The 24,838-nt window shown below is 42.9% G+C and overlaps 1 protein-coding gene across 2 annotated transcripts in view; it reads right to left on the bottom strand.

Moving 5' to 3' along the window:
* Positions 1–11,778: 11,778 nt before the first annotated feature.
* Positions 11,779–24,838, bottom strand: part of LOC147423347 (translocon at the outer membrane of chloroplasts 64-like) — a 43,024-nt gene continuing 29,964 nt past the window's right edge. Inside the window, exons 4-13 of one of the 2 annotated variants that reach the window (XM_086500906.1) lie at positions 14,168–14,293; positions 13,886–14,074; positions 13,649–13,808; positions 13,402–13,564; positions 13,107–13,241; positions 12,832–13,038; positions 12,615–12,742; positions 12,486–12,537; positions 12,328–12,397; positions 11,779–12,071 (exon numbers count right to left, since the gene is read on the bottom strand). In XM_086500906.1, the coding sequence (XP_086357032.1) occupies positions 11,986–12,071; positions 12,328–12,397; positions 12,486–12,537; positions 12,615–12,742; positions 12,832–13,038; positions 13,107–13,241; positions 13,402–13,564; positions 13,649–13,808; positions 13,886–14,074; positions 14,168–14,293 (1,316 nt within the window). In that variant the 3' untranslated portion in view covers positions 11,779–11,985. The remainder of the gene's footprint in view (positions 12,072–12,327; positions 12,398–12,485; positions 12,538–12,614; positions 12,743–12,831; positions 13,039–13,106; positions 13,242–13,401; positions 13,565–13,648; positions 13,809–13,885; positions 14,075–14,167; positions 14,294–24,838) is intronic. The other variant, XR_015186525.1, reaches the window with a different exon arrangement.

Raw genomic sequence — 24,838 nt, forward strand, 5'->3', positions numbered from 1 at the left:
TAGCACATATGTACATGCGGTCACTAAGTGTGAACACGCTAGAAGCATACTAGGCTAGCACTATAAGTGTAGTCCAGCTATAGAATCACTGGCAAAGATCCTCCGTGTCGGTCACCTAACGCGCCAGTGAGTAAATGCCGTAAGCGGCCAAGACCCGTAGTGGATGACAGCTCAAGATGTAGAGCTCGACATCTCAACACACTTGATCCCGGGTAGGTGGACGCTATTTTCAACCTTCAGGTATACTTATGATTTGGTTTCATTTCATTTCTATAGATGCTTTCATAGACTTTTCCAAGTAGGATATATAGAAGCTAGAATGATCTCATCCAATTTGCTCTTTGGACACATGACAAGGTCATGTAGGAGCAAAATATTTTGGGACAGTAGTGTACCAGATGCATTTTTGCACCCTTAAGTTATGGATCTACATGTTAGGGTTTTGTTTGGCACATGTTGTCACAAGGAAAACAACATGGTCTAGGAACTCATGGAGTTTGGTTTAGATAGTGTAAAGCAAAGTTTAAGAGGGTCTCTCTCACTCATGTCACTGAGTGCTCACAGTTACCTCCATACACAAGTATATTTCGTACTTGAAGGATGTCATTTTCTAGACATCCTTATATGAGACGTACTCCACATGGAGAATATAAGTTATTAGACCGTTTTAAGCGCATCGTATCAACAACAATTTCAATGGCCAAAAATTATCAGATAACTAGTAAGTAAGACTTGTGAAGGTTATAAGTGTTGTTGAACAACTTTAATGGCTGGTTAATTACATGTGGCAAAGCCGTGTTCTCATGAATTGTTTTAGTGTTGGCACCTAGATTTGCACATTCCATTATTGTCCAATTAAGTTAGCATGGCTTTCACATATTTGCATCATGAAAATGAAGGTTTGGATCAGTTTTTTGCTAAATGCATGCACACTAGGTGTTATGGGCCCTAATGTTTAGCAAAGGCTAGTTTGGAACAGCATGCAAATTCATGGAAGTAATAGCTTATGAAGCATTCTGCACTTTCTGTGCAGTATCTCTAAGAGATTAATTATGGGTCTACCAATCACCATTAGAGGTTATGGCTTGGTGTGGGTGATTGTAGATAAGCTGCCTAAAATTTGTAAAGTTTATCCAGCTCCCTTCTTCAATCTCTAAAGTTAACCAAGTTGGTTTTTCATAACATTATTGATTACTCAGTAGTGTTGCAAGAAGTTGTGATCCCAGTTTACGAGTCATTTTGGAGGACTGTCTATTAACGATGGGGAGAAACACCTCAATATTGCTAGCCATCCAAAGAGGATAGGTAGATTACAAGTGTTAATGTTGTGCTAAAGGATATGCTAAGCATGTATATTAGCACCAAGCAATCCAATTGGAAAGGTTATCTCTTCAGTTTGAGTTTGCTTACCTGACATAAAGCATGTTGTAACTAGGTTTAGTTGCAACATGTTTAAGTTGGGTTCTCGATCTTGATTATCAATTATGATATATCTTTTTATTGATGAAGAATGATAACAAGTCAAGGACTTAATCTTTGTTGATGAGGTACGTCAGCATGGTAATTTCATGGAAAGTGAGGAGATACTTTTTAGACACCTCTTAGTTGTGGTAACTCATTTAGCATACTGTAATGAGTTATAAATAGAGTTTACACACTATGTTGGATATATACGGGTTACACAAAATGGTTGCAAAGGAACAACAATATGGAAAATCAAGATGTTCTTCTTGATTTCATTGAATCTCCTATTGAATCGTGTTTTGATCAAATGGATAGTTGGGTCCATGAAGGATGCCACTTTGGAAAACATTAGTGTTATTATGAAGATATCACCACTTTTTTTTTTGAGGAAGAAAATGCTTCTCCAAGGCGGAGTAATGTCGAGCCTAGGGTAAGACGCGAGCCAGGGCCAAGGGCCAAGACACACTTGCGGTACAAGTGTACCCATATTTAGTAGGCCAAGGGTCTATATTAGGCATGGTTGGGTGGAGAGTTGCATGTGCTAGTCCCCACTCTCTCATTGCACCTTACCCTTGTATTGTCACCATATATAGGCTATTGTTACCATGCAATTTCTTTCAATTGTTGTCCATTAGCAACAAAAAAACCGATTGGTTGCATTGGCCTATTTGCAACAATATCACTTTTACTTGTTGGATTCATTCTTGTTATTGATTTATGGCTAGTTTAGGCCTTGGCAAGGGTTTTTGGAAGCGATGTTAAGATGTGACTAAAAGAAAGTACAATAATAAGCCATAATAGATTGTAAACTAGTGAATAACAAGCAATGGCAAACTACAAAGATTGAAATGTACTATTGACTTGGATAACGAGTGGTGGTATCATTTGACTTTGAAACAGAGAGGACTCCACTATTGTTGAGTTACAACAGAATAACATGAGTAGTTAAACTTAAGTGTTATGCAAAAAGGAGAAACATTGTAGATCAAATAGTGCACGTCACATAGAAGTGCCATATACAAAAGAGAAAAAATGTAGATCGAACAATGCAGGCCACATAGAAGTGCCATACAAAAGTATGGTAGAGAGTCGTCACTGTGTCTCCCCACCAAAATAATAAGTAAAGGAATCCATGCCCTACCAGGTAGACTGGTTGTCTCAACCAATAGGCATTGAGGTTTAGAAGCAGATTACAAACCTTAAAGCTTGCATGTATCTCTAAAACATACATTGCCATCCTATCTTTGAATGGCTATTCCCATCTTGACTTCTACATGGAGCATCCTTATTGGCCCTCATCCCTATATACTATTAAGCTTGGATAACAGGCAATGGTATCGCCTGTTGCAAAGGACTCCATTATTGTTGAGCTACAACAAAAAAACATGAGTAGTTAAACTTATGCATCATGAAATAAGCAAAAGAGAAAGTTTAACGTTGTAGATCAAATAGTGAGAGTCAAACAAAAGTGCCATACAAAAGTATGGTGGAGAGTCAGCATTGTGTCTCCCCAAAAATAATGAACAAAAGCAATGATTTTCCTCGTAGACTCATAGTGTCAACCAATCAAATGCATAGGCATGGAGATTTAGAAGTAGATTACAAATGTTGAAGCTTTCTCGTATCTTGAGAATGTACATTGTTATCATATCCTTGAATGACTATTACTCCTTGAATGACTACATGGAGTAGTCTCACTGGCCTTAGCCATGTACTACTCTCTCCATTTCTGTTTTCTCCACAAGCTATCATAAAACCTTCCAAAATTATATGTTTGAATTGCAAAGCATTGTTTAGAACTCCTAATTAAGAATCTCATCAAAAAAATCCGCCCATGTAAGTGTCTTGCAGAATGTCACATGCAATCAAGACATAAGTATAGCCTTCAAGAACAAAGAATAGGTGATTTCATCCAAGAGATGCTCTCACTTTGCATCTACTAATAGTCCCACCCTTGTTCCACATATCCCACAATCCAAGAGTCAACATTCCATACAAAAAATTTGTCGGGAACATTATATGAACCTGTAATGAATTGTAGTGTAGATAGATTTGCGTAGTCCAAGCAAATTCATAGACATGGAGATTTGGATACAAATAACGAACCTTTACAATCAGTATTTTTAATGTTCATTTATAGACTCTCATGCTGTCAATTTGCAAAGCTTGTCATATATGTGAATAAAGTCTTCTCTAGCACAAAGAGACCATGGTTACTAAATAAACACAATGGAGCTCACAAAGGAGTGAGGTTTTATCAAAGCCGATGGTCGTGACTCACAAAGGTGGGATTTTATTGTCACCAGACTCGCCTCAACATCATTTTCTTTGTTAAACGTCAAATCATGGCCCAACTTAGCATCCACAAAGGGGTCTTTCGGAGTCCTTTGATCACCATCCTTGTGGCTATGATCCCTTCTATATTCATCCTCTTTATCATGGTCTCTTTGTCTTTCATATCTTCTTTCTTGTTGATTGTGTCTACTACGATCTCAATCATCGTGTTGATCATGTTTGTTGCGATCTTTATCATCATCTCTATACAACTTCTACTATCATGTCAATTGTAGTGTTCACTTCTGTTGTCATGTCTACGATCACCATTGCTTCTGTGTTGTTCCTCTCCTTTCCACTTAGGCTCATGCTGAAGTTTCTGTTGGACATGTTTGATTCTCCTTCTATTACTAGGGACAAGAAGCCGAGTGAAAATTAATCTACCACCTACATCGTCCGATTTGATTGGGAAACAATGATCTAGATTAGATACATGGCCACATTTGGAGACCTTACTGTTGAAAAAGGCCTTTTGGTTAGGACTTTGTGGTTGTCTCATACTCAAGATAGCTATGATGGTGCAACCAAAAAGTGTTGATGCTATAAAGCATGAAAAGGAAAATCAAGGGTGCTTACAGATGTGTGCCAGAATGTCAGAGCATGTGTGAAGATCCAATGTCGGCAAAAAAGTTTGTGATGTGTATGATTTATGTGGCTATGTGGATCAAGGTGGAGATTCAATGCTTCAAAGTAGATTTTTTATGTGAAATGTCTCTTAGGACATGCAAAGCAAATGGGGAAGTGAAGGGCAAAAAAGGAAAGTGGATATCTGGCTCAACTTTCTTGCATGAGGACAGTCACAAATCCCTATTCTATAATTTTTTTATAAAACTCACTTTTCCTAGGAACAAATCGCTCTAGGACAAAGGAAAAATATCATTACTGGTGTTTTTGCGTCTTACGCGCGTAAGCTAATTCGGCACCGTTTGGAAGATATTTTAGTCATCATAACCTGCTATTTTTTAAGCTACGGGCAAGACAGAGAAGGAAACAGAGCTCCAAGAGAGCCTTCTTGTGTATGCGCCACCATAGCCAATCATTTGGGAAAGAAACAAGCTTCGATTGCATCGTCTCTACAATTGTCTCTCCCATCCCTTCTTCTCTTCTCTTCTCTTGTGCAAAGGTATCAGTGTGTGTAGGATGTGTGTGAGCCCCCCAATAGGGAGTGTGTGATGTGTGTCCTTATTGCCCATGTGATCTTTTCCCACCCTCATATTCCTATCGTTTGATCCCTCATGCTTCTATCGTACTATCCCTTGTGGTCTTCATGTGCATCAGCATGAAACACAATTTGAAAGCTTACTTTTATACGTGGTCCTCATCTCCAAGCATATCAGGTTAAACACAACCCAACCCACCCCTCTTTCTTTTTACCATTGAGCACGGTGAAGGTAGTATGGAGAAGCTTTACACATATCATGTATTTACAACTGTACATTCTTGTACATTACACCCTTTAAGGAGCAACCATGGTAATCAAGGTTGAGGGTTCGAGGCTCACGGGTTGCATTCTCTAGGTGGACCCCCCCCCCCCCCCCCCCCCCCCCCCCCCCTCCTTTCACATTGCCAATTTTCCATGTAATATTAATTTCCTTGTATGTAAGGCTCTCCGTCTATATGATCATTGCAAACACACCAATCATCTCTTAAAATATATGGAGCTTTATTTTAATCCTTGCTAGCTAAAAACAATGCATCAACACCTCATTCTATTGTTTTCAATGTTATCACACACACACACACACACACACAAAGTTAAACACACACTTTCAAAATAGAATGTGCGGTTCACCTAAGTAGTTTGAGTAACCTATGCCACATGTGCCACCTGCTTGCTATCTTTGAGCCCCTCTATTGCAAAAGGTGGCTTGCATAAGAACATCCTCATTTGCTGTAGTTGTATAAGTATGTCCATGGTCCACAATTTCCTCGTCCCACTCATAAGAATCATGAACTATAGCTAAGTAATCTTGTCATCAATAGAGGCACCTTGAACTTTGGATTTACACTTTTCATTGGACTTTGGCATAGCATTTGTGTACTTAAACTTTCAATACATAAATGAGGATTGACATTGTTCCCAACCATTACTTCATAACACCTACTCCTCCAAGTAGACCACAAGAAAGAACACATGAAGACCATCTTATTTTTGCAAAAGTCTCTCAAAGAAGAGTCTTAGCCCATCTTAGTTTCTTGCCATGATAGTTAGTGAGAGTTTGGGTAATAAAATCTCTGAAGCATCATGCTTTTCTTACAACAAATGAAGATATGTTGTAGAGTCTCATTTTTCCCATAATGACTACATGTAGATGAGTGACCCAATACATATTTACATTTAGAACCAACCTGCAAGCCTTTATGAAGGATGAACCACTTGATAACGTTAATTGTGACTTGTACCCTTTGAGACAATAAACATGTTGCACCCAATTATGCTAGATTTTCTTATTATATTGTACAAAAATGAATCTAAGACTAGTCATTTTTGTACAAATCATTGTCCAGTTATCTAAAGCCAGATGTCTTTGATGTGCTCTTTTGTGCATATGTTATTCTCTTTAATACAACAACACACACAGTCCACTTAGTCTTCATTTCACAAGTCTTGGCATTGCTTCTTGGGATAGACGTACATGCTATATGAGAAACAATAGAGACAAAGAAATCCTATCTTCATTGTCATAGACAAAAATAGTCACATTAATCAGCTCATAACTAGGACACTTCAGCCTACATTGATTTGACTCTCGTAGTAGCAGGCTAGCCATAACGGCAACCAAGGTAATGAAGGGAAGCATGATGCAACTAAGGAGTCTCTATGCAGGAAGTCATTGGAAGGGGGGAAAAGGAAAACACATGTGACAACAGCCCCCCCCCCCCCCCCCCCCCCCCCCCCCCCCCTCCCCTCTATAGCTCATATGGAATCACGACACCCCAATACTCTTTAAAAAAAAACACTAAACAACAAAAATTTATTCCAAACACTTGTTTGCACACACTCAAGCCCACAATCACACACAAATGCACAACTTATTACATCTCAACCATCACTATTGCTTTTGGATTCTCAACCACACAGAACACCTCTTTGTATCTCTCTCTCTCTCTTCGCACACACACACACACATTAAGGTGAGTCTACAGAATCGCTCATCTCATATCATATCTCAATATAGTTTTTTTGTGCCTCATCATGAGCATGTCTCTCGAGCAAGATTCATGGTTGCTTATGCAAGGGCTTCAAGGACCTTCTTCACTATGTTTTCATTGAGGATGAGCCTACAACAAAATAACGCTACACTATGGAATGCCCACTCACCCTCTTCCGCTATTATTGAAAGTGGAAAACTTGACACCCCCCCTTTCATTTTCAAAACTCCTGTCTTTTTAGTTCTCATTTTTTCTAATACAGGCCATTTTGAAATGAAATTGACCATTGTTTCAAAGGAGTTGTTATTTAAGGCTTTTAAAATGTCACAATTAGGGCTTTTGTATTATTATTTGGGCATTCAATTTAAGAAATATAATGAGGGTATTGCAATATAATAAACAAAGTATGTGCAAAGTTTACTAAGTAGATGTGAACTTGATGATTGAAAACCAATTGCCACTCTTATGGAAACAAGTTTGAAGTTTATACAAAATATTAGAGATCCGGCAAATGTTACCCATTGCCAAATAGCTATTGGTTTCCTCATTTATGTATGCATTACAAGGCCATCATGAAATGCATTGGCTATTGTGGAAACGATATTGAGCCGTTCATGTTGTAGTTAGTAAATCACGAGAGATTAGGGAGAGAGATTAACACTTGTGCAAGTAGCAAAACATCAAGTGAATTAATCAAACTCAATGCAAATGGTGAGTACAAACTTGGCTCAAATGATGGGGTAATGCTTGGATACAAAGTGTGTAGATAGGGCTTCTTTTATAGGAGTAGAGAGAGAGAGAGAGAGAGAGAGAGAGAGAGAGAGAGAGAGAGAGCATCTAGTGACATAAGTGATGATTGCAAATGTAAGCTTCCAGAGTAGAAGTGGTTTCCACTATAGGTGTTGGTGCAGATTGGAACACCCCAAAAACCCTCCTCGTGTGTGTCAAAGTAGCACCCAAAAGTACAAAGTATCCTCCCCTAGAGAAGTTAGCAAATGTCACTCCTAGAGAATTTAACATTAGGAGTAGACCAAAATGTTGCTTCCCCTTGAAGAATGTATGGCAATCAATGTTTGTATGCTCAAAAACACGTCCTTAGAGAGTAGTAAACTAGGTGGTAGGTGAAAATCAAAGTGGCGCTTGCAAAAAAAAAAAAAACAAATCATCCGATGTACCAAAAAACAATGTGATGTCTACTTCGGATCTTCAAAAAAAAAATCAATGTTGTCGATGTCAAGTTCCAAGTGGTTTTTGTTATCAAAGTTTGTTGTGTTCTATCTTTGTCTATCTTGAGTGATGACTCTCTCCTCTCAAAATTTGTCGTCAAAGTGATCATGGATGCCGATGGAAACATGACATACGAATCAAACTTTGTTCAAATAATGTGTCCTAATAAGGATGGTCTTACCTATGGTAAAGCAATGTCTAATCCTTTTACAATCATAATCTTCAAAAGCCAAATGGTATTATGCTTTGTATGCATGCAACTATGAATGCAAAAATTTGTACAAATGTGGAAAGCCTTGTGCAAATGCATGGTTCGGGGCTACTTGGTTCTTGATCATCTTGGGTGATTCGACATACATATCTTTGTTTTCAAAAAGAAACTCTCAGCAAGATCTTCTCCCTAGAAACTCCCCCTTTGAAGCTAGAAACCCTTCAAAAATTTTGAAAACTCTGCTCCATGAGTTTCTGCTCTACTCTTTATGGAAAGCTTCTCTAAATAGGGCTTAAGATTTTTGAGCTTGAAGGTGGACTATGGGAATGCACTCTGCTTAGGGGCCGAGGATTTTTGGGCTTCTTTGTTGATGCTAGTCAACAATTGATCAGAGCACGTGCGACCTGTGAGAGCAAGGTCAATTGAGTTGACAGCTAGTCGAAGCATGCATAGCTGGTCAGAGAAGTAGTAGTCGAGTAAAAGAGGATGCTTTTGTTGAGATTCTGGGTAGACCAAAAGGTTTGGCATGATGGTTAAGGCTCCTATCTAGGTAGCTTAGCAGCACAGGTGGTCAACGGAGCTGCTGCTTGACCTTCTGTGAGTGATGGATGCACTCGTGAATCTCCACAAAATAACTGCTACGATTTTTGAACTTGATACATTTGAGGGTCAACACCCTTAAGATGGTGAGGTAGCCACACCACCCATATCCCTTGTCTATGGACTATGGACAACCTTCAAAATAAGATAGTATATGTTGACTTTTGCAAGGTTACACACACATATACACACCCGATTTTTAGCAAGGCATTAAGGTTTCGTAATCAAGTTCACTTGCCGAGATTAGAGTCTTCGAAAAGCTGTAACTAAGGGTTGCACACTTTTAAGCTCACACAAAATAAGGAAAGGCATTTAATGAAGAAAAGACAATTGAGAAAAAAATGCTCCTAGGAAGCAAGGAAACTAAGGTCTAACATTCTCCTCACTTGACCACCAAAGGATACTGGAGCATGCTCATACCCAAGTGGTTGTTAGAGAGTAAAATTATTATAAATCTAAAATGCTAATGAAATAAGGAGTAAAATAGAATCGATTAATTTGGTAATGATAATCAAAGAAAAGGGATTTATAGGCGTAAGTGTAAACCATTGGCTCTGGTACCACATGAAAGGAATTGGCTGTGGCGAAAACGATAGTGAGTCGTTCACGTTATAGTTAGTATATTAATTACGAAAGATTAGGGAGAGATTAGTATTAATGCACCTAGAGAAAAACATAAAGCAAATTAATCAAACTAAATGCAAATGGTGAGTACAAACTTGACTCAAATGATGGGGCAATACTTGGATACATAGTGTGTAGATAGGGCTTCATTTATTGGATTAGAGAGAGAGCCATCAGAGAGGATGTCAAATGTAGGCTTTCAAAGCAGACGGGATTTTCCACTAGTGGGTGGTGCAGAGTGGTAGACCCCGAACAATGTTGAGTTTGTAGTCTCACAAGTGAGCAGATTGATGCGTAGCCCAAGGTCTAAGCATTGGTAGGAAATTAAGATGATATTTCACAACTTGAGTAGCACTATATATCTTGAGTTGCTTTATCCCAAGAGGGGGGTCATTTTCGTCGACGTTTACCATGGCCACCTCTAGTTGTGAGGTTGAGTACATGGTAGCTTTCATAGATACGGTTCCATGTCGCTTAGATGCCTTATGGATGATTTAAGAGTTGGGTAAGTGTATGGCACTCTCATCTACATTGAGAACGTATTGGCAATTGCAAGAAAGCAGACCTTTCATGCTCGCACAAAGCACAACAAGTGTTTCATAATCAGTTCTCCTGTAAAGCAGGCCTTCTATAAACACTTGCGGAAGGTCTGGTCTAATAAACGACGAGAAGAAGTCATCGAACATATTAACATAACACGGGGGAGAAAAATCCACACACACACACACACACACACATATATATATACATATATACATACATATATATATATATATAGAGAGAGAGAGAGGGAGAGAGAGAGTACATGATTTATGTGGATTTAAGGTACTCAGCCTCGCCAATACTAGACAGAGATCTTTTGAAGCGGCGGATGGACTAACAGCGAACCTAATGGCTCCAGCGCTAGGCTATGCCCCTCAGAGAGAGAGAGAGAGAGAGAGAGAGAGAGAGAGAGAGCAGTCCGCAAAGCTCGGCCATGTTGAGCACCTGCTGGTGAATGAGCTAGAGCACTAGATATAGCAATCTCATTTAGCCCCGTGTGAGTGTTGGCACATAGGAGAAGCAGCAAAACACGCATGCCTCCAATCGGCTGGCTGGAAGGGCTGGCACTTAGACCATAACGGCAAACATGCCCCCTTTCTTAAAGAGCCAGGGCTCCAGCGCAGAGACAGAGAGAGAGAGAGAGAGAGAGAGAGAGAGAGAGAGAGAGAGAACCAAGAACGCCACTTACCAGACCATGGCCAAAAGGTCTCCAATGCAATGAAGGAAAATGGCCAGGCAAAGCTGTCATGAGATTCTCCTGAGCTAATTTCCCAGCATTTTCATTGCAATTACAATTGTCCAACGGACTTGCATGCAGCAATTGCACAAATGCTAATGTCCACCAAACCCTCTACTGCTTCATATCTGTTCTGCCAAAGCAGCCTCCTCATCCCTCCTTAGCACATGGAGCAAGGTTCTACCATCTCTTACCGCATAAAACTCACCCAATCACAGTCAAGCTTGCTGGACTGTCGCTCAATCTAGTGGTGGTTAAGTTTGGCCAAACATTGTCCACACATCTGATAGGCCTAGCCAGCTTCACCGTATTGCTTGAATCCCTCTTCGTCACCTCGCTTGGCTCTGCATTCTCCTCCTTGGGGACACATCCTGAATCAAGAAAGTCGAATCAATGTCCTCATTGCCAAGGCTTTTCCAGACATCAGAGCAGATCTACAACATCATGATGGGCATAGAAGACAGAATCAGGACCAGCAGCGTAGAGAGGACCCATGTCCTTCCTTCAGACTTGGCTTAGGTCCCCCATCCCACCTGGGCATGGTCTCCACAGTGCAAAGCCAGGCAGGGGGCATCAATCCTTGCAGTATGGTGGGCAAAGAAGCTATACTGAGTGATGGTTCCACTGGCACGCATTTGATTAAATGTGGGGAGGTTGATAAGCACTTGTTTCTGGAGGCTTCAAATAGTAAAGTTGAGGAAGTATTCAAGCGCCAAAGACACTGAGGGAATGGGCTGGGAATCATCATGCCATCAAACAGGAGGAGATCTATTCACCCTTTTATGGGGAGCTATTTATAGAAACATTTGATTTACTTGCCCCATTATTCAGACATGCAAGGCTAGAAATCAAAAAATTGAGCATGAAGAAAACCCAAAAAACAACATCAACCAACAACAATCCGAACAATTTTCGTTTTAAATCATCCAAGCTCTTGCTGTTCAGTACAATGGATATTAACCTTCTGGTACAATTTCATGAATCGAAGGATTATAAGAAACCATAAATCAACAAACTGATCAGTAGTCCAAATCAAACAGCCAAGCACCAGCATTCAAAAGATTTATCAAATAACCAGTGAAAATCAGCTGCTTCAATCAAAAATCAGTTTCTTCAATCTCCTGATTCCATCAGAGGCCGTTTTGTTCGTTGGCTCATAAAGAAGCGCTTGCCTGAAGTCTGCAAGTGATTTTTCAACTATTAGAACAGCCCTAACAAGCATAATGCCACATTACTAGATGGCTTGCAATAAACTTGAAAATTTGACATAATAAATGTTATTTCCTAAACTACTAGTTTTCCACCCCTGCATAATAGTACTCAAGAAGCAAGCTTTAGTTAAAAATTAAATAAGAGCATCATCTGCAGTAGTCGATGAGGCCACAGAGGACTCAAAGGCAGACACATGAATGAAAAGTAAGGTAGGGTTAAATACCTTCATCAGCCTCCTTGTAACAGCCAAGGAACTCTCTAGCTGTAGCCCTTCTCAAGAAAGCTTTAACATTCTACAATACCAAAATATATATGAAAACTATAAGAATCAAACATCTTCAACATTGAACTCCAAGTCCTCTTTTCAATATCTTTCTTTACCTTCTTGTCTAGGTCCAGGGCTTTGCAGCAGTCTGCCTCAGCTTGGTGGAAACTGCACAAATAGCTTAATGAATTCAAATGGAACGTTCACAATAAAATGATCAATGTTCCACACACACTAAAGCCTACTTGTACAAAGCTAGATAGGCTGCAGCTCGATTGCTGTAGTATGTTGCATTCTCTTCATCCCACCGGATGGCTTCTGAATAATTTCTAAGAGCCCCTTTGTAATCTTTTTTCTTAAAAGCGGCATTTCCCTAGAGCACACAACAAGAAATTGCGAACACCACGCAAGATGGAAGAAAAAGGAAGAAACTTGAAATGTGAAGTTTACCAGATGTTATACCTTATCTTTCGCTGCTTCTGCAGCATCTGGCCTGCGGGAGGGCTTAAACTCCACATGGTTTATGCCATTTGCCAGAGCCTCTGGTTCAGTTAGCAGTGCTGAGAAAAGCTTGCAAGTAACTTCAAGAAGAAAACGATCTGCCCCATGTCTAGCGATTAATGAAACTGCATTGGGACAACCTTCATACTTCGCCACAGGTATGCTCACCTGGGATAAGTCTTCACATCAGCAACTGAGAAAGCACGAACCCAGAATTTTAGAAGATTTGGGCATACCTGGCAGCAACCTGACATACTGGCCAAGCTTGCAAGGATAGAGACTTTATCATCAAGATCCAACTGTGCAGAATTCTTACTGTGCAACATGGGAGGTGGGCCCGGGACAGTAGGTATCACTAGTAATCCATCAGCCTGCACATCCATTTTTTCCCAAAAAACTATCACAAAACTTCCACAAGCCTCACTAAAGACCACCTAAAAAGGTTTCTATAGACAGAATTTCAAGCTTTTTTAACCCACTCTCAATCTCAGCAAAAAAGTTCAAAAATCTCATGAAGTCTTCAGATGATACCATTAAAAGCTCGTTGAAGGCCATCCGAGCTTCGTTTCTTAGTTTCATGCACTCTGAAACAAGATCTGAGTTTGTCTCTAGAATTGTCTTCAGATGTTCAGGAACCCCGCTGCCCATTTTCGTACTTTGAATCCACTCATCATGATTCATCTTGAATTCATGCCTTTGGAATACCGAACACCATGATCAAGAAACAGACTGACATCCTTTAAAAGTGCAATGGCAAAATGTAGATAAAGATGCACACCCTTGCAGCAGTTGAAATGCATCCCTCATGGATTTCAAAGCAGAAGCTCCTCGTTCTGCTTTCCCACTTTCACCATCCACTCGAAAACATACAAGGGACATCTTCAAACTAGGAATCTTTGAGGCGAAATGCTCACCAAGCTTCATGCGCGTTACTTTGACTGCTTTTCAACATTCACGTTAAACATTCAAACTGAGCAAATATAGTCAAGATAACTGTACACAATCAAACACATACTTCCATATTCCTTCTCAAAGGTGTTTATAACAGCTGAAAGTTGCCTGTTCCTTGTTTCAGGCGAAGAAGCCAGATTGAAGCAGTCATCAGCAATAAAAACACGCCTTGGCTGCTTGACTTCAGATTGTGACGGTTTCAGTATGATATCAGCAACCTTCCGCATAACATGTGGATCCCTAGCAAACCATCCTGCAAAACCGAGGGCAAGAATGGACACAAGATTACCAATTTGGAGGTCAATGGCATACATGCACACGCATCATGAGAACAAAAAGTGCCCACCAACTGCATCAAGGCTTTGTGAGACAGGAACAGCACCAGCACATGAAACAATCCCATGAGAAGGGCGAAACCCTAGAATACCACAGTAAGCCGCAGGTATTCTCACATCACCACCATTATCGATCCCTAGCCAAAAAAACACACACAGGTGTAAACTGAATTGTTTACAAAGACAAGTGTACAAGTTAGAACTGGTGAGAAATTAAAAATACATGCATGAGCCAAAATACTGCACTATAAGAGATAAAGCCAGACCGTACACAAGATCTGCTCGACAAAAGTGCAAACGCTCTCCAAATGGCCATGGGCAGATTTCTTATCTATGTTTTATTTCACTCTTGTTGTAGGGTAAAGACAGCATGGTGGCCGATGCTTTGTCAATAAGGCCTCAAGTTGGCGCCATCACCATTGAATATCACATTGACATGGCTGTGATTTATAAAGCACAGATGAAGACTCTCTGCTCGAGCATGATACCGCAAGGAGACATTAAGATGCCTTACTAAGGGAAGGTTTTTTTGATGATAAAGGATCAGCTTTGTGTTGTGAAGCAACTAAGGGAACAAGTTATGGAGGAAAGTCATGCACCTCCATTTGCAGGACACGGGTATATTCTTCCAACCACTGAAATCGTTGATAGATACTTCTATTGGCCAACCTTACGGAAGGACATCGATGCATTTGTTCAACAATGCATCACATGTCAAAAGGATTTGCCAAAACCTCAGAAGGGAAATGATGCTATATGGACCATTGTCGATAGGTTTAGCAAGATGGCATGCTTCATACAGTAAAGCAGACAATGGAAGCAGAGCAAATGTCAACCATTTCTCTCTCTCTCAAGTATTCTAAAACAACGAGCCTATTTTATGATTGATTATACATACTTCCATCCCTAAGTGGGAAAGCATGAATGGCCATTGACATGCTTGAAAAAAAGCATGAAGGTCTATATCCTCTTTACCTTTTTGCAAACGAGAGATATAAACGGGTACAAGTGTGTGGAACGGATGGAATCTACCTTAGGCACCCACACACACAGTAAAACATGCATGATGACTTGAATTGAGTGTTGTTTTGAAAATGCTTGAGCATTATGTATTCTACTCGAAAAGAGCTTTCGTTTGCTTCCCATACTGATGTTTTTGTTATCAGTTTTTTGCTGAATCTAGAATGTTCTAGTAGCTTCTAGTCAAGGGCGAGAAGAATCTAAAAGGAATATTCCAAAAGACAGACAAGTATCAAGACACTTGTCAAAGACAAGAGACTTTTTATAAAAGGCAAGATACTTGTGCCAAGACACCTGTGTAAATGCTACCACATAACCTCCTTTTTCCAAAGGCAAGTTCATTTATAAAAGCAATCCCTTTTCCCTCATTTTGGGATCACCTCCTAGGCTCATTGCTGAAATTTAATCTCTAAATCTCAACGCAAGAAGCATCTACAATACCATCACCATTGCCCTCATGCTGCCTCTCTCTCCTTTAAGCTCTACATGCTACTTCTCCTTCCCTTGAGCTCTACTTCTCTCTCCCATAAGCCCTACATGCTTACTCTCTCTCTCATTCAAGCTTATCCGAGGAAGGAAGACATTGGAGGAGGTTGCCAAAGTGATCATATGAAGGAGAACGCACCATGCTGAATTTCCACCCTTTACACTTTTATTTTCTGGATGAATAAACAAAATCCTGTGAAAAGGCTCGATTGTTCCGGGTCAGTGATGTGTCTCACTATCTGTCTCTCTGAGTCTTTCATGTTATCCATATCTCTAAACATCTATCATGCTAAATCTCTACATATACATATCTTGTCACAAGTAATGACATGGCGTGCCCAACAGGAAAGAATTGGCCAAGATGACAAGAGCAACTGAACCCGGAAGAACTATAGAAAGTTGTGGCCGAGGGGCCTAAAAAGAGGATTAGGCTTTTTAAAACCTAACCCTACCCAACTTGAAGAAATTCTAAGCACTGACCATGGGGCCTAAAATAAAAAATATCAAAAGCTTGACATCTCTGCTGATTTTCGCGTTGTGCATTGACATGATGACATGGAAGGCTACACAAATTCTGCGTTTTGCACTGGTAGATTTGGTTGCTTTCAACGTGGGCTTTTGAGAGCAAATGGTTTTGGGTGTGAGTGCTTTTAGACCAAGTGCTTGTGGGGCCCTGCTATTGGGCATCCCTTGTACGTTTATAAGTGCCCAAAGGGCCACTTCTCAACAAGCATCTAGACTCAAAGCCTCTCAGAGAGAGTTGGACCCTAAGGAGTTGTACCTTTGTGAGGCAATAATAAAGAAATACCGAAAGGGCCACCAATCTTTGAGGCTAGTTCATCTGGAGACCAAACTCTCTCTCTCTCTCTCTCTCTCTCTCTCTCTCTCAGTATTCAGCACTCGGCCATTCAACTTGCAGTACTCAAGCCTTTTCAGCCAGCAGAATTCTAGTCTCCACCCTCAATAGTATTCAGCCAGCAGAAGCTTCAGTTTCAACCTCAGGACATTCAGGTAGCGCATGTGGGGTAGAGCAAGCAGCATGTGCTGAGCGAAGCAGGCAGCACACGCTAGACAGTGCCAGTGGGGTACGGGGCTTTGCAACAGACCTAGGACAGTTTGCGCAGCAGGTCGGGACAAGGTGGGTCTATTTGCAGCAGACCTGGGACAGTTTGCACAACAGGTCGCCATCGCGTTTAGCCAGTGCGGGTTGGAGCAGCATAACCTCATCAGTACTCAGCAATGTTACTAAACACGAGCAGAAATGAGGGCCTGCACAACAGGGGCCGTTACGATCGAAGTCATGAGCGCTTCACCAGTTTGCAAGTCCCATACGAAGGCGACCTTCATGCTTACAAACAAGCGGATAACACAAGTGGAAAGGGAGATGTTGAAGGAATGGAAAGCAGAGATGGAAGGATGGTGGAAGGAGAAGGCCAACCTTCTTCAAATGTTCCTTAACGAAGTTACGCAATGGAAAAGGAGAAAGAGGACCTGCACATAAAGATACAAGCATTTAAGGCGGATTCACAAGCACTCAAAGAAGAGGTCTCAGTCCTCAAGCGAGAGCTTGCTGATAGAGCAAGCAATGGACTAGAGGAAGGTGAATTCCAGCCCTCGGTGATAGAGGAAATCAAGGTCATCAAGGAACAGGTACGAATGATCAAAGAGGAAGAGAAACAGAATGGGGCAAAGACGTCTTCATGGGTGGATGTAATCACGAAGACACTGAAGAAGGCGGATGAGGCCGAGAAATGGATAGAAGTCGCTAAGAAAGGGAAAGGGAAAGAAACCACATCTATCCCCACTCCTACAATCATCAACGTGACTTTAGAAGAAGAACAACGAAGGAAGACTAGAGCTTTGCACATACGAATAACCGGGCTAAACGACCGAGATGAGGTGGAAGGGGAAGTCAAAGAACTTCCCCGCATGATGGGTAGTGAGGCTACAAGGGCATGGAGGATAGAGAAGAAGACACGAGGAAATGGGGAGACTTCAAAAGAAAGAGCTCTAATCATGCGCTTCCCATCCATGGAGGCAAAGAAGGACTTCTTGAAGAAGCCTCCTACACTGAAGACAATGGGCATATTCCTTGGAGATGACCTCACACTCACACAACTTGCCATATGAAAGAAGTTATGCCTGAGATAATGATAGCTCAAGAGAAGGGAAAAGTGGCCTTCTAGAGGGATGGACGAGTGGTTATTCTGGAGAAGCGCTGTCACAAACGAGAGCGCATAGCAATATAAAATATACTCAGATAAATAGAATTTATCACTTAATACTGAAGTCAAAGGATATAGAGAGAAATAGATAGAGAGTGTAACAAACTGCTGACGTGTCAAAGCCTAAAGAATGGAGCCAACTTACAGATGACGTGGCTGCCCGAGAGCAAAAACCCTAACCCTAACTTATGCCAGAAACCCTAACTGTTGAAACCCTAATTTTGAAAACCCTAACCCTAAAACCTGCAAACCCTAATTATGGAAACCCTAACCCTAAAACCTGCAAACCCTAATTCTAGAAACCCTAAGAAGAACAAGTAACAGAAGAAGAATTCCTACCAACTTATGGTGACCCCGTCCGATGGGGCCCCAAGTGACATAAAGGCATTAAAAATAAAGCAGAACACGCTCAAAAGACTTTGCACATCAAAATATGATGATATGGCACCTGTACGGACGTTCCGGAATTCGCGGCGGATTTTTAGGGAAATCCCGAATTTTAGGAAAGTGATTTTTTGGGGTTAGCTTTTCATATTTGATGCTTTTAGGCTTTGGGCCTTTAAATATGAGCCTCGGGGGCCCTCTCTGGCACTTTTTAGCGCGCAGATTGCAGAGCAGGTGCTCCCCGACTGTTGTACTTTGCGAATCAGCAGTAATATAAAGAAATACCGAAAGGGGCACCAAGGTTTGGGGCCAATACTCTCTAGGGTGGAATTCCGCCACTCCGTGTCGCGTGTCGTCTCTCTCACCCCCCCCCCCCCCCCCTTTTCCCCCCCTTCTGTCTATCGCGACGCCCCCTCCTCCTCCCTCTATAGTCTATCGCGGCCCCCCCCCCCCCCCCCCCCTTCTGTCTATCGCGGCGCCCCCTCCTCCTCCCTCTTCAATCTATCGCGCGCCCCCCCTTTCCCCCCCCCCCCATTTGTCTATCGCGGCGCCCCCTCCTCCTCCCTCTTCAGTATATCGCGCGCCCCCTTTCCCCCCCATCTGTCTATCGCAGCGCTGTGGGTGCACGCGGCCTCTCAACCATGAGAAAGCTGAATAGCAAGGATGACTCGATCGAGGATGCCATCCAAAAATGCAAAGAAGAACTGAGCGAGTCCATCTGCAAGATCAACTGCCACCTCTTAGGTACTATTAACGGCCTCGACGCACGTGTGGCAGCACAAGAAATCACGATACGTACACTCGAAGATCACGTGAAGGCCCAAGATGAGGAAATCACACTACTCAACAAAGAGCTTGCAGAGGTGCGATCGCAGAATGTCCTCGAAGAGGGAGAACTTCAACCCTCTGTCATTGAAGAGCTTAACACGATCAAGGAACAAGTACGGGCCATCAAAGAAGGTGGGGAGCAACAAAAAGAAATGACGACCTCATGGGTAGATGTCATCACAAAGACCCAGCAGAAAGCAGAAAGCAGAAAGCAGAAAGCAAAAAAGGCCGAAAAATGGATCGAGATTGTCAAGAAAGGGAAAGGCAAGGAAATAACTCCCACCAACCATCATCAACCTGACACTCGAAGAGGAGCAAAGGAGACGTGTGCGGGCCTTACACGCAAGGGTATGTGGCCTCAGAGACCAAGATAATGTAGACAAAGAGGTGAAAGAACTCATGACCTTGGTGGGGGTCAACGAGCAAACGCATACAAGGGCTTGGAGAGTGGGCACTAAGAAAAGCGGGAGCAACGGAGAAACCTCGAAGGAAAGGGCACTCATTCTCCGCTTCCCCTCCATGGAAGCGAAGAAAGATTTCTTGAAGAAGAGAGCGACTCTAAAGAAGACGGGCATCTTTCTTGGAGATGACCTCACCCTCTCCCAGATTGCTCATATGCAAGAAGTAATGCCGGAAATAAGACCCGCAAGGGAAAAGGGGAAGATTGCCTTTTACAGGGATGGAAAGGTGGTGATATTGGAGCGACGCCCTGCATGACGGTGTGAGACCTATGGGACCACACTAAAGATGGCAACCTGGAATTGTAACGGGTCACTCCGTCTTGATGTAGGGGCCTTTGAGGATAGCTTTATGGGGGAGAGACATCATTTTCTACTCTGAGAGCATCAAGCACCGGGACAATCCATGCCACAGGTGAGCGGATATAGATGGGAGACAGCCTGCAGACAAGAGACCAGATCGGAGCATCGAGGACGGAGCTCAAGGGGAGTGGCAGTTCTATTCAGGGAGGAACTGCAACCAATGATATATATAGCACGCAAGGATGAACAGGCTAGGTACATGTGGGTGAGGCTCAGGGCAAAGACGGGCAGATACCTCTACATTGCTATTTGTTACTTCCCTCCTAGTATGTCGGCATATGCATCACCTAGAGGACAATCCCCCTTTGCTATTTTGGATAATGACATATGGGAGTTTTCCAAGGATGGGGACATTATTATACTAGGGGATTTCAATGCTAGGACTACCCACCACCAGACAATATTCTATGATACTTCCGAAGAGATGCTCAGGGAGCTGGACGTCACAGAGATGGGTCTATCCAGACTATCACAAGATGAGGAATACACTGAGTATGGTAGATACTTAATAGATATGGGAACCGCACACAGATTGGCCATTGTGAATGGCCTACAAAGATTTTCGACAGCTGGAGGTTTTACTTGCTTTCCACACCGACATGGTGCGAGCACAGTGGATTATGTTATGGCCCAGCCAGGTCTCATCCCATTCTTTCAGGATTTCATGGTGGGCACTAGGCCAGTTGGAATAGCAGTTGATCATGCTATCGTGTCTTTCACCCTGACCTTTCAGTTCAGCAGAGCTCCATTAGGTGGGGTCCCCATACACACTCGGTATACCTTCATGAGGGAGACGGATTCTGTGTATATGGATGAGATATAAAGGCAGCTATGCACCCAAGAGCCAGGACGGCCACTAGATGAACTCACTCAGATTTTGACAGAGACGCTCCATGATGCAGCATCAGAGGCATACCCCCACAGCCAGCCCACACGGAGACGATCTGGGAACATGCCCCAGAACAATTGGTATGATGAGGAGTGCAAAGAGACGAGGATCAAACTACAGAGGGCCTATCTATCTCAGCTAGAGCGGGATCTATATCAGCTATTTATAAGTCAGGACTCAGGCGAAGCATGGAGGCTATTCCACGAGCATTCACCACCACCCGCGGTCACCTCCACTGAGACATGGGGGGAATATGCCACATCTCTCTACACACCATCAGGGCAACCACCTCTGTCGGACCCACTAGAGACATGTCTAGAGACAGTTTCTTTCTTTACTGCGGAGAGGGTAAGGAAATCCATTGACACGATGAAGACAAGGAGAGCGCATGATCATGATGGTCTTGTAGCAGAGAATTTCATCCATGCCAAGGATATGCTTGCAGAGCTCCTGGCTATGATGTTTAATCGAGCCATGTATGAAGGCTTCCCGGAGACCTGGAGTATGACTACGATTGTGCCTATTTTCAAGTCAAGAGATCCCATGATTCCTGCAAATTATCGCACCATCATGGTTGGCCACACATTAGCTAGGTTGTATGCATCCGTCCTTGAGCAGGAGCTGAGTAGATGGGCAGAGCGAGAGGGAATAAGAGCACCAGGGCAAGCAGGTTTCAGGACAGGTTTCTCCACTCTGGACCAGATTCTGACACTCAGAGCTATTATTGAGGAGGGTAGACACCACGGCAAGAGAATCTATTGTAGCTTTGTGGATTTCCGCAAAGCTTTCGACACACTGCCGAGAGCCAGACTTATACACAGACTACAAGACATGGGTGTGCCTACAAAGCTGATATGGGGTATTCTGGCTCTATACAGGACAGTGATGGGACGGGTACGCACCACTGAGGGAATGTCTGACATGGTCCACTCCACTATCGGAGTAAAGCAGGGATGCCCACTGTCCCCGACTCTTTTTGGGATGTATGTGGATGAGTTTTCAGACTGTATAGAGCGGCAAGGAGACAGGGGGGCTCAGCTAGCAGGGACATGGATTCCACTGTTACTATATGTTGATGATATTGTGCTGATTTCAGACTCCCCAGAGGGGATGCAGCGTCATTTGGATGCTCTGCATACATTTGCTCGTGTCAGTGGATTGTCGGTCAATCTGGGAAAAACCAAGGTTATGGTGTTCAACACCACACCACAGTGGGTCAGGAGGTCGGCACCCACATTTATGTATGGCCAGGAGACTGTGGAGTACACAGATGCATATACCTATCTTGGGGTAGTATTCAGTGGACCGGTGTTTTCACTAAGGAGAGCATCAGAGACTAGACTGACGAGAGCATATGCAGCTTTGGGAGGACTGGAGAGGATGTGTTCGCAGGTTCAGTTTCAGGAACCGCGAACAAAGCTATGGCTCTTTGACACTCTAGTGACTCCAGCTATGCTCTATGGAGTTCAGGTATGGGGACCCTCGGTAGACCACCATGGGAGATCTGGTAATACAGATGGATGGTGATGTATGGAGAGGCCTCTGGTCTCTATGATCGCTCGGATGATTCGGGCTAAGGCCTCAGTACCACATGAGATTATCCGTGCAAAGCTAGCCGCCCCCCCCCCCCCCCCCCCCGTGGTGGAGGCACTTACGAGATCGGTGTCCTTTATGCACGGTTTATGGGATCTCCCCAGAGACAGATACGCTCGGCTTGCCTTGGAGTCATCTCGACAACTAGCTCTACAAGGCGATACAGCATGTTGGTATGGACAGATGGCATCATGGTTCCAGTCGCATGGTCTCAATTTGGATAGATTACCTCCGCTTCAATACTCCTTGGATGCACCCTCCTTGTCTCTCACACGGACACAGATCACCAGGCTCATACGTCAGGATCTGATTCAACTAAATACCAAGAGCACATGGATACAACCGACACAGGAGTTGGGCACGAAGATGGCCTTCTACAGAGAGCATCTTCTCCAACTCACGGAGGACGGATTTGTGACTAGGCCACCATACATGGATACACACTTATCTCATGGAATAAGATGCGCTATTGGACAGATACGCACATCCTCACATCAGCTCCAGATCGAGACTGGCCGATTCCGAGGGGTGCTGGCAAGAGCCAGGATATGTCACCTATGTAACTTAGAACCAGAGACAGAACTGCACTACACATGCCACTGCCCGGCATACTATGAGATACGCGGACGCTTCCACTGCTTGTTTAGAGAAGGATTCGGACCTTTTTCTAGAGTCATGAGATACAAGGATCAGAAGTGTCTCGGATTGTTCCTGTTAGAGCTGCGCAGACTTAGGGAGAGCTTGCTGAGGACATCAGGGGAAAGACAGTCTCAGAGACGAATCACAGAGTTCTTTACACCAGACAGAGGAGAGCAAATGGAGCAATCATTACAGCCTACTCATACTAGAGGTACACTGCTTGACAGAGCCACTGAGCTTGGCAGATCCAGACGTCCACGACCTCGGGGGGTCTCCCACTACCGACGAAGGTTGCAACAGAAGATACAGATCACTCTAGCTCGACATGCAAGACGCCCAACCAGAGTTCTGACCATGGAGGAAGTCGATGAGATCCGACATCGACCGATGAGCGATTTCATCTGAACCCACAAACCCCCCCTCCCCCCCCCCCCTTTTTATTCCCTTTCTCCTTAGTGCCTTGGTGTTTTAGTGTTAGTTCTTTGTAACTTGGTAACTTTGTAACCTGGTAATTTCCGTACTCAGACATAGTATCAGATTCACCACTTCTTTCTTTTCAGTTGTTATTGAAGTGCTGAAAGTCTGTTCAGTCTGTTCTTTTCTATTGGCACGTGGTGCCCACCTTGTGACAGTGGTATCAGAGCATCACGCGTGTGCTTTTCTGAAAGCATATCGGTCCTACCAAGGAGCAGATAGAGCAATATTGCACTTTCAAAAGTTCATTGGAAATTTTAGGTCCGTGCTACGACCCCGGACTTATTAGCCACTCCCACCCTTACTTCATCGCGCATCGGACTTGCTCCCGTCTTCACCGCTCATGTCTTACAGGGCATAAGCCAATTAAGATCACTTGCAAGAGAAGGATCCAGATTTGTTTGAAGTCACTATTTTTCTCAGAAGCAGAGCCATGCAGATGTTCATGTCTACAGCTACCAAGCAGCATACTCCAAGTACTTGGCAAGCTTTCAAAGAAAAAAAAAAAATTGCCCGAAGTTATATGGTTTCTGACATCTTCCTTCGGAGTGCAACTTCCGGCAGAGTGGGGTATCCTTAAATGCTTGCCATGGAAACCCTAGCAGATTCTATCTTGAAATTTCTCGACATCTCTCAGTAGATGTCTCTTCACGAGCAGATGACCTTGGAGATTTAGTGTGATTGCTATCTTGGGACTACCATCGCCGCCAAAGCAACATTGTTTGTCCAAGAGCTGACGGACCATGCTGTGCTCGGCTACAACCTCATGGAAGAAACCTAACCCTAATTTTTGGTGCAGGTTTCAAGATGGAAAGTTAGTCGACTTTTCGAGCTCGACTGATGTCGAGATTGCTTTTTAAGTTTGAGTTCTGTTTGATCTTGTTTGGTGATCCTGTTTGGAATTTGTTTGAAATGAATGGTATCTGTTTTGAACCTGTTTTGGTGCCGATTTGAATTGTTTGACTCTGGTTTGATACTGGTTTCAATGATTGGTGATTTTACTCCCGCATGGAGAAGTGAGAAATGATCTTTGAGAATGCTTGTTTATACTCATGGCCCGAACCCTTGTGGTTATTTGCGGGGGGAGTATTGAATGATTGAAAAGTGTTGGTTTTACTCATGGCCGACCCTTGTGGTTATTTGCGGGGGGAGTATTGAATGATTGAAAAGTGTTGTTTTTTTTTTAACTCGTGGCTCGGACCCTTGTGGTTATTTACGAGGGAAGTATTGTCTCATGGCCCGGACCCTTGTGGTTATTTACGGGGGGAGTATTGTTGTTGTTACTCATGGCCCGGACCTGGATGGTTATGCGGGAGGAGTATT

The sequence above is a fragment of the Adiantum capillus-veneris genome, chromosome 26 (genome assembly GCF_014529385.1).
Source record: "Adiantum capillus-veneris isolate H3 chromosome 26, ASM1452938v2, whole genome shotgun sequence".
Classification (NCBI taxonomy): Eukaryota; Viridiplantae; Streptophyta; class Polypodiopsida; order Polypodiales; family Pteridaceae; genus Adiantum; species Adiantum capillus-veneris.